The 14703-nt window shown below is 38.0% G+C and overlaps 1 protein-coding gene across 1 annotated transcript in view; it reads right to left on the bottom strand.

The window, feature by feature from the left end:
• Positions 1 to 14703, bottom strand: part of ADGRV1 (adhesion G protein-coupled receptor V1) — a 498644-nt gene that overhangs the window by 338512 nt on the left and 145429 nt on the right. The window contains exons 51-55 of the mRNA XM_045565724.1: positions 9872 to 10094; positions 9328 to 9532; positions 4242 to 4388; positions 1676 to 1931; positions 50 to 252 (exon numbers count right to left, since the gene is read on the bottom strand). Coding sequence (XP_045421680.1) covers positions 50 to 252; positions 1676 to 1931; positions 4242 to 4388; positions 9328 to 9532; positions 9872 to 10094 — 1034 coding nt within the window. The remainder of the gene's footprint in view (positions 1 to 49; positions 253 to 1675; positions 1932 to 4241; positions 4389 to 9327; positions 9533 to 9871; positions 10095 to 14703) is intronic.

The raw sequence follows: 14703 nt of genomic DNA, 5'->3' as shown, positions 1-14703 counted from the left end.
AGAGCATTTTCTCTTATTTTATATCATATTCATTGCAGCCTAGACTCACCGGCAAAATGGCAACTTTAACATGACCTTCTTTTATGTTTTCTTTCATTATTATCATTGCTTCTTGCAGCACATAATCTTCACTCTCAGTAGCTTGATTATTGACATGCAGTGAGAAATTGGGTTTAGCTATCAAGTGAATGGCAACGTCCCCAAGGAGTCCTTTATCTCGAACTATTTGTAACTGAAGAATGGTGATGTTCTCTGTGAGAGAAACATGTCTCAAGTAAATAAGCTTTTCTATTTGCTGTCAATTGCTGTTCCAAGAACTTGGGGTGGAATGTTCTGCTCTATCCCTTTTGGACAGTTAAGGAAAGAGAAGTAAAACAAAGACAATGTATTATTCTGTGCTTTGTTTCCCTTGTCCCCAAAGTTGAGCTGATAATCACCGTCTACTCCTAGCATTACATCCCAGTTTTAATCCCTCACTTCTGATTCTCTAATGCACCCTCCTGTGTTGCACATGTCATACACTTTAACAGAAATTGCTGAAAAGTCTTAGGGAAGTGCATATACGCAGGATGAGCAGACATGATAATTACAAACGCAAAAAGATTCTTCAAAAACCACAAAGTCATCATTTAATGACTTCTAATGACCAATCATCAGAAGAATAACAAAGTTCTTATAGTGATGTGCCTAACAAGGCTCAAAGTGTTTCACAGTACTTATTTTTTATTTCATTTCTTAGACTTTTAAAAATTTAATTTGCCATATAAAATGAAAAAAATAAAGCCTGCCAATCTCCCCCACTGGTCTGTGAGTTCCTGATAACCAAATATTATGTCTTTGTTCCCAGAACACACAGTGCAATTCCTGACACTTACTAGGTGCTTCAAAAATGTTTGTTGAACGAAAAAAGAAACAGATCATTTTGTTTGCTTCTGTTTCTATTCATATGGATACATAAAGGCCCAGGAAAATAACTACGTGTCATTTTTTTTAATTGGCTGTTTAAATGAAAGGTACTTTAAAGATGGATGTCCCTGCTATTATCTGAAAAATTTAGAACCTTCACATACTATATTCTAAATAAAAACATACTATATATAATCTTTTATTTAAATAAGTCAAGTGACCTTTATCTACAAAAATATTTATCCAACAGCTGATATGAACAATTATTTAGATGAAGATTTCAACACTCAAAGGAAATAGAAACTGACTACTGTCCACTGTACAGGATAAAATAATTCTAATTACTGTTTTGGGTTAAATAATTAATACCTTCAGTATCATATGAATTTCCCTGTGTTGCCCCTTGTTCCCTGTAACTATTGAAACTCTATAGAGGGGAACTCTGAGTGAGGAAAGAGAAAAGATAAAAGAAGAATGAAAAAGATAAAGTAAAATAAAAATCAGCCACCTCTACAGCACTGGCTTAACTAAAATATTAATATTTCTATTATAGTTATGTCTTTAAAAAGCAAAAGCATTTCCTATAGCATTTTTGCTAGGTGATTACATGATCACAACATTTAATAACAATAAAAAAAAGGACTGAGTATGAACTATCAAACTCAAAAAGTCACAGGAAAAGAGAAATTCACATTCCTTATAAATATTAGAATTAAATTACCCAATGAAACGTCTTATTACAACCTGAAAAATATTTAGTAGGATTTACCTCTGGGCTCTGCTACTTTAACGAAGAGAGACTCAGCATGCCAGCCCACCAAGCCATAGGGTGAGTCACTGGGCAGAACAGTAATGACAGACTTGTTTCTTTTCTGATCAATAGTAGCACCTTTTGATGGGTTCTCAACCCCTTCTGTGGTGATACGGGTGAGTGTTACAATCACGACCTCTGATAACTCTGGTATATCATCAGCAAGAACAGTCAAAGTGATCGTTGACAATGCCTGGCCTTCAGTAAATGAAATCTAGAATTTTAAAGAAAGAAAATTTTATTTATTTTGTAACTGTCACTGTGCAGTAAAAATATCAAAAAGTTTTATTTTCTTTTAATATGGTCACAACTTAAATGACATATGTCAGCAACATGATATGATTCCACAAATCAAATGCCTTCCATATTCAAAGTAGATGATTCTTAGGAAAAAGGAAAAAGTTAGCCATTTCTAAAACTTAAGCTAATAAAACACGTAGCCAAACTGTCATATCCTGAAGCTTGCATTCCATTATAACACAGAGTACATAGTCTCTCTGGGAATCTAAGTCCTAAATACCACATACAAAGATCTATAAAAGTAAAAGAAGATGACTTACTAGTTTAAACATTTTTCTCTACAAAACTTTTGTAGAGGATTGTTATTTCCTTTGGCTAAACTCTCAATAAATATATCACTTAATAAATCAGCCAAGATAGAGGTAGACAGAGAAAGATAGGGAGAGATGCAAATCATAGTCTCTCTTTTCTTTTCATGCCTCTATTGTCTAAAGAGTCAAATCCAAATTTGCTAAAAGACATCGGAAGTCCTTGCTGATAGGGCTTCTGTCTGCTTCTTGAATGTCATTTCCCACTGTTCCCTACCTCACATCCCACCTTCCAGTAGTTATTCACAATGACAACTGTAATTATTTACAATTATTCAAACTAGTACCATAGGCCCATGCCTCTACCTTTGCCGATGCTCATCTCTTCACCTAGTTAGGCACTGGAGGATACAAATTCAAGAGCTTTATTAATAAAATCAGGGGTCAGAAAACTGCCCACTGGCCAAATCCATTCTTCATAAATGAAGTTTTATTGGAACATAGCCAAACTCATTCAATTGCACATTCTCTGGCACTGCCTATGTTGTCTGCTTATATTGCTTGTATTGTCTGGCACAATTGTGGTACAAGTACAGGCAGAGTAGTTGTGAGAGACCATATGGCTCGCAAAGCCTAAAATATTTACTATGTACATGGCCCTTTACAGAAAAAATTTACTGACCCCCTGCATAAAATAATTAATTCTCCCAAAATATAGTCTACATTTAAGGTACTACTGTACATTTAAATTAGAAATAATTTTAATCATGTTCTTTGTTAATTGGGGAAATATAATTGAGAACATACAAAACCTGAGAGATACGACTTACAGTTTTAGTAGTTTGGATAAAATAAATATTAAATGCAATAGAATTTGCTGTAACAGTCTTAATATGTGAAAGTTCCAATGACCTTTCAAATGATACACGAAGCTAGAAATGATGAGCCATGATATATACCCGTTCTTTTTTTGAGATATCTCCATGGGAGTTCTTTTAAAAGACCTTTTCAGAGAAGCAACTGGACAAAATACACAGAGCCAAAGAGACAACCCATCTTTCAACTAGGAACAAAAGACTCCCCAAACCTTTTTGTGAGTCATCTACTTCTTTGGTCTATTCTGATTTCATTTTGAATCTGAACTCTAAGTATATGCCATCCTCCAGTAGCGGATAATGTGATCCTCTACCCAGATCCCTTGCTGGGGCTGAGGTACCCATCCCTCAGCTGCTGGAAACAACAGCTTCTGGGTTCTTCATTGGGAAACGTCCTCAGCTGCAGCAAATGGTCTCACCCACGGTCATGCCCCACCCAGAGGGTGGCTGGAAGTCAAGGACTGCTAAAATGGGGATGGCAACGGCTCAGCCCTAAACTGGGAACAATTCCAAAGGACTGGCTCAGCTCCAGACCTCTCCCACAGGATCGAGCTCCGTTGCAACTGCCTGGGGATCAACTTCTCCCTCTGCACATTCTTGCCCTCCTCACATCCTCATAGATGTATCTCCCTAGAAAACCTTCTGCCCACAACTCTTAATCTCAAAGTCTATTTACAGGAAACCCACACCATATCAGTCCACAACTCTGATCTACTTTTTCATAAATCTGCCTACTTCATACAGACTTGTTCCCTATTTACTGCTTTCATTTTACCTAAATCCTGAAACCACGTTTTGATGCCCAGTTAGATGGGTTTTATTTTTCTGACAATGTAATACACCCACAATTTGGCCAACTGATGTACTGAACTTCAAAAAGGACAACATTTTTACAGGTAATTTTGGTTTTATAGAAAAAAAGAACAATAACCACAAGAATAAAACTAACCTTTAAATTGTATCCCTCTCTACGGTGATTAGTAGGAATCCATGTTGACATGGTCAAACCCACACACTTCATCCATCACGCAGGGTTCGGTCCCATATTTCAACGGTAACCATAATTTAAAAGTATATTCTATAATTTTTTAAATTACATACCACTCCTGAGGTAGGAAATATATCACTAATACTTCCATCAGCTTCCCACACTACAGTTATACGGCCATATGTTCCTTTTAAGCGCTCAACATTCAAGGTTACTAGGCTATCTTGCTCCATTTCTTCTACTTGCTTATATAATGAATTCTAAAAAATACACAGAAAGTCACAAAACATTACATGAAACAGACTTTTCTTTATTTCATGTTGTTATGTGTTTGCAAACTTCACAGTACTAAGCAACATACTATAGTAAGTGAAAAAGTTATTAATAAAAAACAATAACATAGGATTATCATGATTTAAAACACATGTTTGAATAAGTAAAAGATCAAGTTGAAGTAAACAAAAATATTCATTTTTGTAGGATAACTTTTACCTTTGTTTTCCTGTTTCTACATTTTTCAAATTTTACTCAATGAACATATATTACTTTTACGCTCAGAAAGCATATATTTTTTAGAAAGTATTCATAGCATGTAAAAAGTTTGTAGAACAGAAAAGATACAGAGTCAGGAGAGCAGGGAAGCCTTCGCCCACTGTGTAACCTCTCACAGTCCCTCTAGGTATTCGCTTCCTAGTTGTAAAATAAGAGTTTGACCTACATGGTCTCTCCAATGTCCTTTCCAAGTGTAATGATGTCATGAGAATTAGAACGCTCTTCCTGAGCATTTGCAAATGTCTCTTATCCTTAAATGCATATCCTCTGAAATGTTCTGTAGGCTATGCTCGTTTCACCCTTAGCTCATGGTCTTTACAACTGTTTTTCTGCCAGAAATATCCCTTTCCGTTATGGTAGAATTCCTTACGTTCTTCTTCTTCTCTCCTATGCTTCTTAGCCTACTTCCTTTGTTCCAAACTACTTTCTACCTCTGTGTGACTACAACATTCTTCACCAAACGCATCCAACGTCTCTTGCCAGTCATTTAATTAACTGTTCCTCAAAATGAATATGTCAAAAGAATCCCTCCTTACAATATCCCTGGTCTTTCAATAGGCAATAAAGCAAGCATCTGGAGTATAAAGATTTTTTAAAATCTTTCCATCAAGATTTTTCTTGTCTTTTTAGTATGGTAATCTGGAAAGAGATCCCCCCATTAATTTCTTAAAGCTCATGAAAGCTTCTATGTAGAATGCTAATTTAAGTAGAGATCCTATCCTATAGCGATATTTTACACAGCATTTTAACACATTGTTACAGATGTTACATAGTAATAAAATCTTGCTCAAGGCAATCAAACATTCCTGAGTAAAATGCCTTGATTTTAAAATATGCATATAATTTATTCACAAAAGACAATGCCTTTAAAAAAAGAAGCCTCTCTCTGGCTCCATGCCCTCCATTAATGAGGGTTAGTAAAATGAAGACTTAATGCAGCCAGAAATATTCAAGAAATTCTCATTATCCACTAAACCCCATCTCGGAATGTGATTGTCCAGACACAAAAGACCTGTATTGAGGAATTCTACTGAAAGAATTGAAGGAATCCAGGATACTATCTATTGGCAAGGATTAAACCTCAGTGATTTTATGTTTCTAGAACAATTTTGGAACAATCTTCCTAAAGAGAAATCTACCACGCTTAAACAGCTGAGGAACGGAGTGTGCTCTCCATCTGCAGCAAGGCTTCAAGGTGAGCAGACGGAATCAAGCAGCAAAGCATGTTGCTTCTCACCCAGGAACCCGGGCTCTGCCTTACATACTGGGACAAGGCCTGGAGAAGGCCATGTGAGTGTTCTGTTTCCTTTCCTGTGTAATGACAGGTTCATACCAAGCACCTACTGTGTGTGCGCCAGGCACTTTTCTGGGTGCAGGGACAAAGCTGTGAGTAAAGCAGTACCTGGCTCTCACGCTCTTCAATGCTAGCAACAAGAAACTGACAATATACAAATCAGGCAATTACAAGTGCCATAAAGAAGAACAAGCAGGATAAGAAGGCACAGAATGATGGTGGAGAGTTGCAATGTCTAATCAGGGAAGGCCTTTCTGATAAGGTGCCATTTCAGCAGAGATATGAAGAAAGTGAGGAAACAGGTAAGTACCTGGTGGGGATAGGGGTCCTCTTCTTTCTTTTTAACTGTCCCTGTCCCAGTTCATGTCTTAGAGCTACACTGTCCTGCACAGTAGCCAATGGCCACACGTGGCTAGTGAGCACTTGAAATGTAGCTAGTCTGTAAGTGTCAAATGCACACTGGAGTTTGAAGACAAAGTATGAAAAAAATATAAAATATTTCATCAATAATAATTGATTATATGTATTGGATATATTGGGTTAAATAAAATATAATATTGAAATTAATTTGACCTTCTTCTTACTTTTTTTTAATGGGGCTGCTATAAAACTTCAAATTACATACGTAGCTCACATTAAATCTCTCTTCAGCAGAGCTGCCCTTAGCTCCAGTGATGGGCCAGATTAGGTAACAGGGTGATATTCTGAACCTTGCATGCAACCAGCTCACATTAGTATGTCCCTAACTCCTCATCTTATCCCCCAAACCTGCTCCTCCCATAGTCCTCCATATCTCAATGAATAACAACAAATTCATGCATCCTACAGCTCTCTCATTTATTGCTGTGATACTGTAGTATTCTCCTAACTGGCCTATTTCATCCTTGCCTACTTACAATCTATTCTCAATACTATGGCCGGAGTGTTCCTTTAAAAATGTGAGTCAAATCATGTCACTCTTCTACCCCATCTTCTTCAAAGGCTCCCCAATTCCCTCAGAGGTCAAATTCATTAAGATGCTAAGGGGCTTTGCAGCAAGAAAGTGTTAATGTATCAGGCCTTACTACTATCCTTAAAAAGGCCTTCTAGCTAGGTTGGCCCTTGGCTAGCATCTGGGAACTTGGATTTCAGGAGTGTTCCCGCCGTTCCCTGAACTGCTAAGTGGCTCCCTGTCTAAACTGTACAAAAAATGTGATTTATGCTGAACATTTGTTTTCCTTCTGAAAGTCTAAAATTTTGGTATGTGCCTGGCAGAGGGTACCTATGTGATCAGCCTCCAATTAAAACCCTGGGCACTGAGTTTCTAGTGAGCTTCCTTGATTGGCAACATTTCACCTGTGTTGCGACACCTCGATGCTGGGGGGATTAAGCATGTCCTGTGTTACTCCACTGGGAGAGGACTCCTGGAAGCCTGCACCTGGCCTCCTCTGGACTTCACTCATGAGCTTAGATGATTTTGTCTTGTATTTTTATTTTTTTTGGAAAATTTATTTTTTATTTATTTTTCTTTTCTTTTTTATTTCAAAAAATTCATGGGGTACAAATGTTTTTCGTTATGTGGATAAATTTTATCATGCTAAAGTCAGGGCTTTTGGTGTACTCATCCCCAGAATAGTGTTCATTATACTTAACAGGTAGATTTTTATTCTGCACCATTCTCCCACAGTAATGGACATTGTTTTGTATTCTTCACTGTGATAAATTACAGCTGTGGGTATGACAAAATGCTGAGTCCTATGAGTCCCCTGAGTGAATCACTGAAACTGTAGGTGGTCATGTGGGTCCCAGACACAGAAGCCCGGCCTTTCACCTGTTGGACCCCAGCTCCTCCTTGTACACTGACTTCAGCCACAGTGGCCCCCTTGTTGCTCCACATGGGGACGGGCAAGGCTTCACTGCAGGGCCTCTGCCCTTGAGGATCGGCCCTCTGCCTTAAATGCTCCTACCCCAGGTAGGCACAAAACTCACTCTCTCATCCCCTGCAGGCTTCTGCCCTGCTGTCACTTACTCCATACAGCCCTCCCTGATCATCCTGTTTTCAGTTTCCTCGCATACAACCTCCACTCCTTCCCTTGCTCTCTCCATCTGCCTTCCCTGCCTGCTGTTTCTCCATGGCATTTACCACCATCAGGAGTAGGACATATTTTCTTATGTCTTTGTTTATTGTCTGCATCCCCTTGCCCTTTAAAATATTTAAAGACCACGAGAATAAAGACTTTTACTGTTTTATTTTCTAACATGACTCTAGCATCTGAAATAGTATCTGGTACATAGTAGGTATTTATTAAGTATCTGATGCATCAATTAATGAATGAATTAATGAGTAAGTGGGCTTGTTACCCAGTTCTGGCCAATGAGACAGAAGGCATTTTCTAGAAGATTTTTGGAAATTTCTTCCTTACTTTGAGAGTCACGCAAAGCATCTCTCTCCCACTGGACATGAACAAGAAAACAGTAGTCCTAACAATAACATCAGCTTTCAAACAACCAAATGAAGGATGAGTTTTGTGTTGGCAAAGTGGAGAGGTGAAAAGAATGTGGGCCATGGTGACAGGGTAGAGTATCCAACCAACCCCAACGCCCACCTTCTCTGTGGACATGCTTAGTATGTAAGCCAATTTGAGTTAGGTTTCCTTTACATGCAAAATATTTCAGAGAAAGGTACAAAATAAGCTGCAACTATAACTGCAGTTAAGAAGTCAGAATACATTTTGCAGATAGTACTAAACGGTGTAAATAAATGGATGTCTTTTGCTTGTCGATAAAGAAATATTAAGTCTGGGCATGCGACTGACCTGGGAAGATTTGCATGGTTCTCCTTCCTCGAGAAAAACCGTCTACATGTGTACAATGCACATATGGTTACAAATCTCTCTCCCAAATCCCCCTTTTCTCTCTCTCTTCCTCGCCCCTCTCCATCTCTACAGTAGTAACAAAGGCATAATAGCGCAGTAATATATTTACATGTGATGTGTGTGACACCACATAGTACAATGTATTTAGAATCTACTTCATTATCGCCCTCAGCTAACAGGGCTAATAGCAGAGCCAAACTCCTGGAACAAGACCAAGTGGTAACATTTCAAATTCAATTCTATAAAAGGAATCAGAACCAAAAAGAAAAAAGATTAGGACAAGTTGACTCAGAGAGTCTGATGGGTAAAACTGTAAATTATAAGATGTCAGTAAAATTTACCTTGGGATGAAGAGTAGCAGGTGAGGCAGGGGAAAGGAAAGAGAGAAAGGCTGAACATACTCAAACTATGACTCACTAAGTGCTAATAACAGCTAATATACAACTAGAATAAATAAATAATTTTGACTTGTAAGTGTGGGATCTTCAGCATCATTACCTGAGCAAAGGCAACAACTCCATAGCCATCATCATTAGACAGAATAGTTATTGTTACAGAACCATTAATACCAATCTCTGCTCCTCCTTTGGGATTTTTAAGCTGAACTTTAAAGGATTCTTCTTCCTCTGGAACTATATCATCAAGGATATTTACCACTATTGTAGCTTCTTTGTCACCAGGTTCAAATATCAGCTCACCTGAACTAGCATAAGAAGTATATAAAATAAGTCAACTATGACAAATTCAAGATATATACGTAGTAGATTACTCATAAAATTATCATTACATTGATCAATACTAAAGGTTTAGATGAATCACATTTCATATTATTTATTAATACCTTTTAATACAAAATATTCATATGATAGTGATTACCTTGGTGGAATAGATATCAGAAATACACATAATAACCAAATTTCTGGCTGATAAATAGCTCTTATATTTTGTATATTTTTCAGTCACTAAATAAAAACTTAGAAATTAGGTGCCATACAAAATTATGGTGAGCATAAAGACATATAGCATAAATTGTTGAACCTACCTGGGAATAAAATCAGACTGGCTGGAGATGTAGACTAGCTCATATATATGCGAGTGGGTAGTTCCCACTAGAGCAATTAAATTCTTGCTTGAATTAAGGGACTTTACTGTAACAGAAGCTGCATCATAAGCAGAAGGTGCTTCCAGAACAAAAGAGAATTGATTGAGTTCTGAATTCCAGCAATAAAGAGCAGACATGTCTTGGCCAATGAGAAGTACATGAACTGAAGGAAGGAAAGAAAAGGCAACCCAAGTCAAATGTAAACTGTCACCTTCCACACTCCCTGTATTGGTTTCAAAGCAAAACCTTTCTAACTCTCAAAGTTCCATTTTGATTTGAGGTAACCAAATATGATTCAATTTCTGAAATAACAGAATGTAAATAATAACTTTTAAATGCTGTGGGATGATCAAACCAGCCTGACAATGTATGCACAGCCATTTACTAAAAAAAGAAATCAGGCCGGGCGCGGTGGCTCACGCCTGTAATCCTAGCACTCTGGGAGGCCGTGGCGGGTGGATCGCTCGAGGTCAGGAGTTCAAGACCAGCCTGAGCAAGAGTGAGACCCTGTCTCTACTAAAAATAGAAAGAAATTATCTGGCCAACTAAAAATATATATAGAAAAAATTAGCCAGGCATGGTGGTGCATGCCTGTAGTCCCAGCTACTCAGGAGGCTGAGGCAGTAGGATCGCTTAAGCCCAGGAGTTTGAGGTTGCTGTGAGCTAGGCTGATGCCACAGCACTCACTCTAGCCCAGGCAACAAAGCGAGACTCTGTCTCAAAAAAAAAAAAAAAGAAATCACTAGCTGGTAAAACCCTCACAGATTTTGTCATCTCAGTATTTATTTATTGAATAACATAGTAGGATATTTTTTAAAGTGAAAAATAACCATAATCCCACCATTAAATGTTTCACTTTTATATTTTCCTTTGCAATTATAATCCATATCAATTCACAATTGACAGTTATAAACAATGTAAAAATACAAAAAAAATCTTAACAATCTTATACTGTATTTATAGTATTATATAGTCTTATATGTTGCTTCATGGCATTGAAGTTTACAACTTAGTGCATAGACAATAACCTATAGGGTTGATCTCCAAAGTATATTGAATAATTTCCTTACATTGGATATTTGTTGTTTTATATTTAATTTTTCAATAGTAAGTAGAGACAGAATTATTCATACTAATTATCTTCACTTGATTAATTTTTCAAAGTAATTAGGAAAAAGGATAATCAAACAAATTTATGGCTCAGGTATATTCTGCCAACCCCTATTTGAAATGTTACCAGGAAATCATTCCACAGGTTAGGAAGGAAGGGGTTTACTATGTTGTATATATTACTAAAGAATCTTAGGCCGGGCGCGGTGGCTCACACCTGTAATCCTAGCACTCTGGGAGGCCGAGGCGGGTGGATGGCTCGAGGTCAGGAGTTCGAGACCAGCCGGAGCAAAAGCGAGACCCCGTCTCTACTAAAAATAGAAAGAAATGATCTGGCCAACTAAAATATATATAGAAAAAATTAGCCGGGCATGGTGGCGCATGCCTGTAGTCCCAGCTACTCGGGAGGCTGAGGCAGTAGGATCGCTTAAGCCCAGGAGTTTGAGGTTGCTGTGAGCTAGGCTGACGCCACAGCACTCACTCTAGCCAGGGCTCTGTCTCAAAAAAAAAAAAATAATAATCTTGAGACTTAAACCTGTGGGGAAATAAGAAATCATAGAGAATGTGAACATATTCCAATATTTGCAGAAACAAATTGGAATAGATATCAAGACTGATTAAATATTAAAATAGCACAAAGAACAATAAAGCATCAGTCTATTCTAAAATTTTAGCCCATACATTATAATGAGAAACCCCCTATCCTTACTCTTACATATTAAGAACTACTGATCATGTTTATTTATAATAATTAATTTAAGTGCTAGTGAAGTTTAGTAAATGTTACATAAAAGGTAAAGATCATCAAGAAAAGTGCTATTAATAGGCTTGAATTTTAAATGGCCACATATTTTTCATAAAGATTTGTAAAACTGGAGACCCACAGTAAAGAACAAACTCAGGTGGATTTCAACATCCCTCAAGTTTAGCTGATTCTACCATCTCAACCAAGATCATCTCTGCTTATAGTGAAATGACCTTTTGCACGTATGAACTTCCAATGTATTTCAACAGTCTTGGATTCTCTTCTAAGCTACAACCAGTAACAGTTACTCTGGACATGAATGACTCAAATTTAATGTATCCCAACCAAACTCATTATCTCTGTCCTAAAAATCCTGGTCCTCCTCCAACAATCACCATAATAGTTATAGGACTACCATCCATCTACTAATTGTAAGAAATTAGGGCTCATCTTTGACATCCTCTCTCTCACCTCCCCCATATCTAATCTATCAACTCCTGTGGATTTTACTTGTGAGACATCTTCTGAATCAATCTACTTCTCTGATTTTTCACCTGCATTACCTACCCCTTTCCAAGCTCCATCATTCAGCATCTCTAGTCTAAAGTATGAGCCTCCAGCTTGTTTTCAGACATCTTGTCTTACCAACTTCTAAGTTTTTTTTTACCCTGGCAGCAAAAGCTCCCTTTTTAAAACACCCTTACAGACACACACACATACACAAACAGAGCCTCTCTGTCTCCCTACCCCTGGAGCTCTCTATCTCCATTTCCTCATCACCTTCTCATAGATAAAGACCATGATCCTTTAAGTCCCTATCTGATTTATCTGATTATATATTTGGTTACACTCAGTACCACTGTTTCCTCACTGCCTGTGTTTGGGCCACAATGGCCCGTTTCTGATCCTTCCCTAAGAGCTCACCATCATCACCTGACCTCTTTGCACATGGTCTTCCCTTTGCCTAGAGCCTGCCCCATGCTCAATTCTTTGCCTCATTAACTCCTACTCCACCTTGAGTTCTCAATTAAATGATTCTTCCTCAAGAAAGCTTTCTGGGCATCTCTTAGACCATGGCAAGTCCTCTCATTTTGTGTTATGAGAATATTTTATTCCATTTTCTCATGGCAGTTATCTGTTTATAGCTAGAAACTTACTTGTGTGATTATATGTAATGTCTCTCTTCCCTACGACATCTTAAACTTCTTCAGGGTAGAGACTATATGTACTTTTGCTTACCTTTGTTTCCCCAGGGCTTACTACTGTGCTTGGCACATAATTGGTACTTAAAAATATCTATTAACTAATAAAAGAGAGAAGGGCGAAGGGGAAGATAAGTTTACATGTCCTTGTAGTCTTTGTCATATTCATTCTTCCTCTTCCATTTAAAGAATTCAGTCACCACCTAACAATCTCTGTCAAGTCATTAACCAGAATAAATACGTGATCCTCATAGTCATAGCTCCAATCTATTACTTTTAATAAAATATTTGACACATTCAAAATAAGAAAGTCCTCGAACATTATTTAATGCATAATTTCAGCTTTCAGGGGATCTATAATAAGCCATTCTAAATAACTACCTACAATCTTTTCATACTTCTACAACCTCAAGTCACAGAAACAAAAGAAATAAAAAGACCTCACAATGGGTCCCTTAACAAGCCTCTGGCAGAATTTTCCACAAATTCTTTTAGAAAGTATGCCTATTATATTTTTTAAAAATCTTTTAAGGGAATTCTATAACTTTAATTAATGGCGCATTCAGGCAGCACTCATCATCCTTAAAAACATTCATTAGGCAACTATTTTGAATAATAATAAGTGACTCAAGGAGATACAATTAGTCCACTTGAAAACTTGAGGTATAAGAGAAGTAAAAATAATAAAGGCAAAAAATTAAAGGACATATAGACAAAAACTAAACAAATACAGTATGAAAGACACGGAATTTATTCAGTAAATCATTTATTGGGCGAATGTAAGAAAGTCACCCAAGTTGTACATCAAAGGATAGCATCACAGATTCATGACCTGAGTGTTGCTGATGTAAAGAAAAGTTATTTAAGAAAGGATGAGCAGAACAGTGACACGTACAGGACCCTGATGGCAAAAGGAAGAAAGTGTGGAGGCCAGAAAATAATGTAATAGGCCCAATGGGAAGTGTCCTAGGGATAAGGAGAATGTGGTATGGACATTCCACAGGGCTGAGGGAGGAGGAAAGAGTAGAAAACGTGGAAACAAAGTACAATGAGATAAATCATCTATAAAAAAATGAAAGGTAAATCGAATAACATCAGCAAGATGGTGGAATAGGAATTGTCTAGCTCCACTGTTTCCCACAGAAATCCAACTAGCAACTATCCATAGACAAGAATACCCTCATGAATATTTCAGATGCGGGGGTGGTGCTGAGATGTCCCCTTGGACCACAGACTAAAAACAGCTGCACACGAAGGGTAAGATGAAACTGTTCATCTTACCCTTTCCTCCCACCTTCCCCCAAGCCAGCACAGCACTACATAAAGAGTATCCCCCAGGATCCATAGCTTTTACAGAGGGAGGAGAGAGTTGGAGGTAGACATTCAGCTTCCCCCTCATTCCAGGACCTTTAACACTCTCTCAGCTTGCCCCATGAAAAACATTGGTGGTATCAGCAGGGGTAGACCACCTGGGGTCAGTTAAAAACAAAGAGCAGGGGTGGGGTTCACAGTGGTCAATGTGCAGATCTTGGTGATGGCACTGCGTTCTGGACAGTGGAGGTACACCAGCAAAGAGGCTAGCCCACAGTATTGCTCTGCAAGGAGCACAGTCAACAGGTCTCCCAGGTTTGAATCCCTGGCCAGCTTCCACACCCAGCCCCAGTGCAGTGCTGTCCCTGAAACTTCTTCAGGCCAGGAGATGGGACATGTCAACA

The sequence above is a fragment of the Lemur catta genome, chromosome 12 (genome assembly GCF_020740605.2).
Source record: "Lemur catta isolate mLemCat1 chromosome 12, mLemCat1.pri, whole genome shotgun sequence".
Taxonomy (NCBI): Eukaryota; Metazoa; Chordata; class Mammalia; order Primates; family Lemuridae; genus Lemur; species Lemur catta.
The sequence above is the reverse complement of the archived record's forward strand: the minus strand, read 5'-3'. Positions and strand labels throughout refer to the sequence as shown.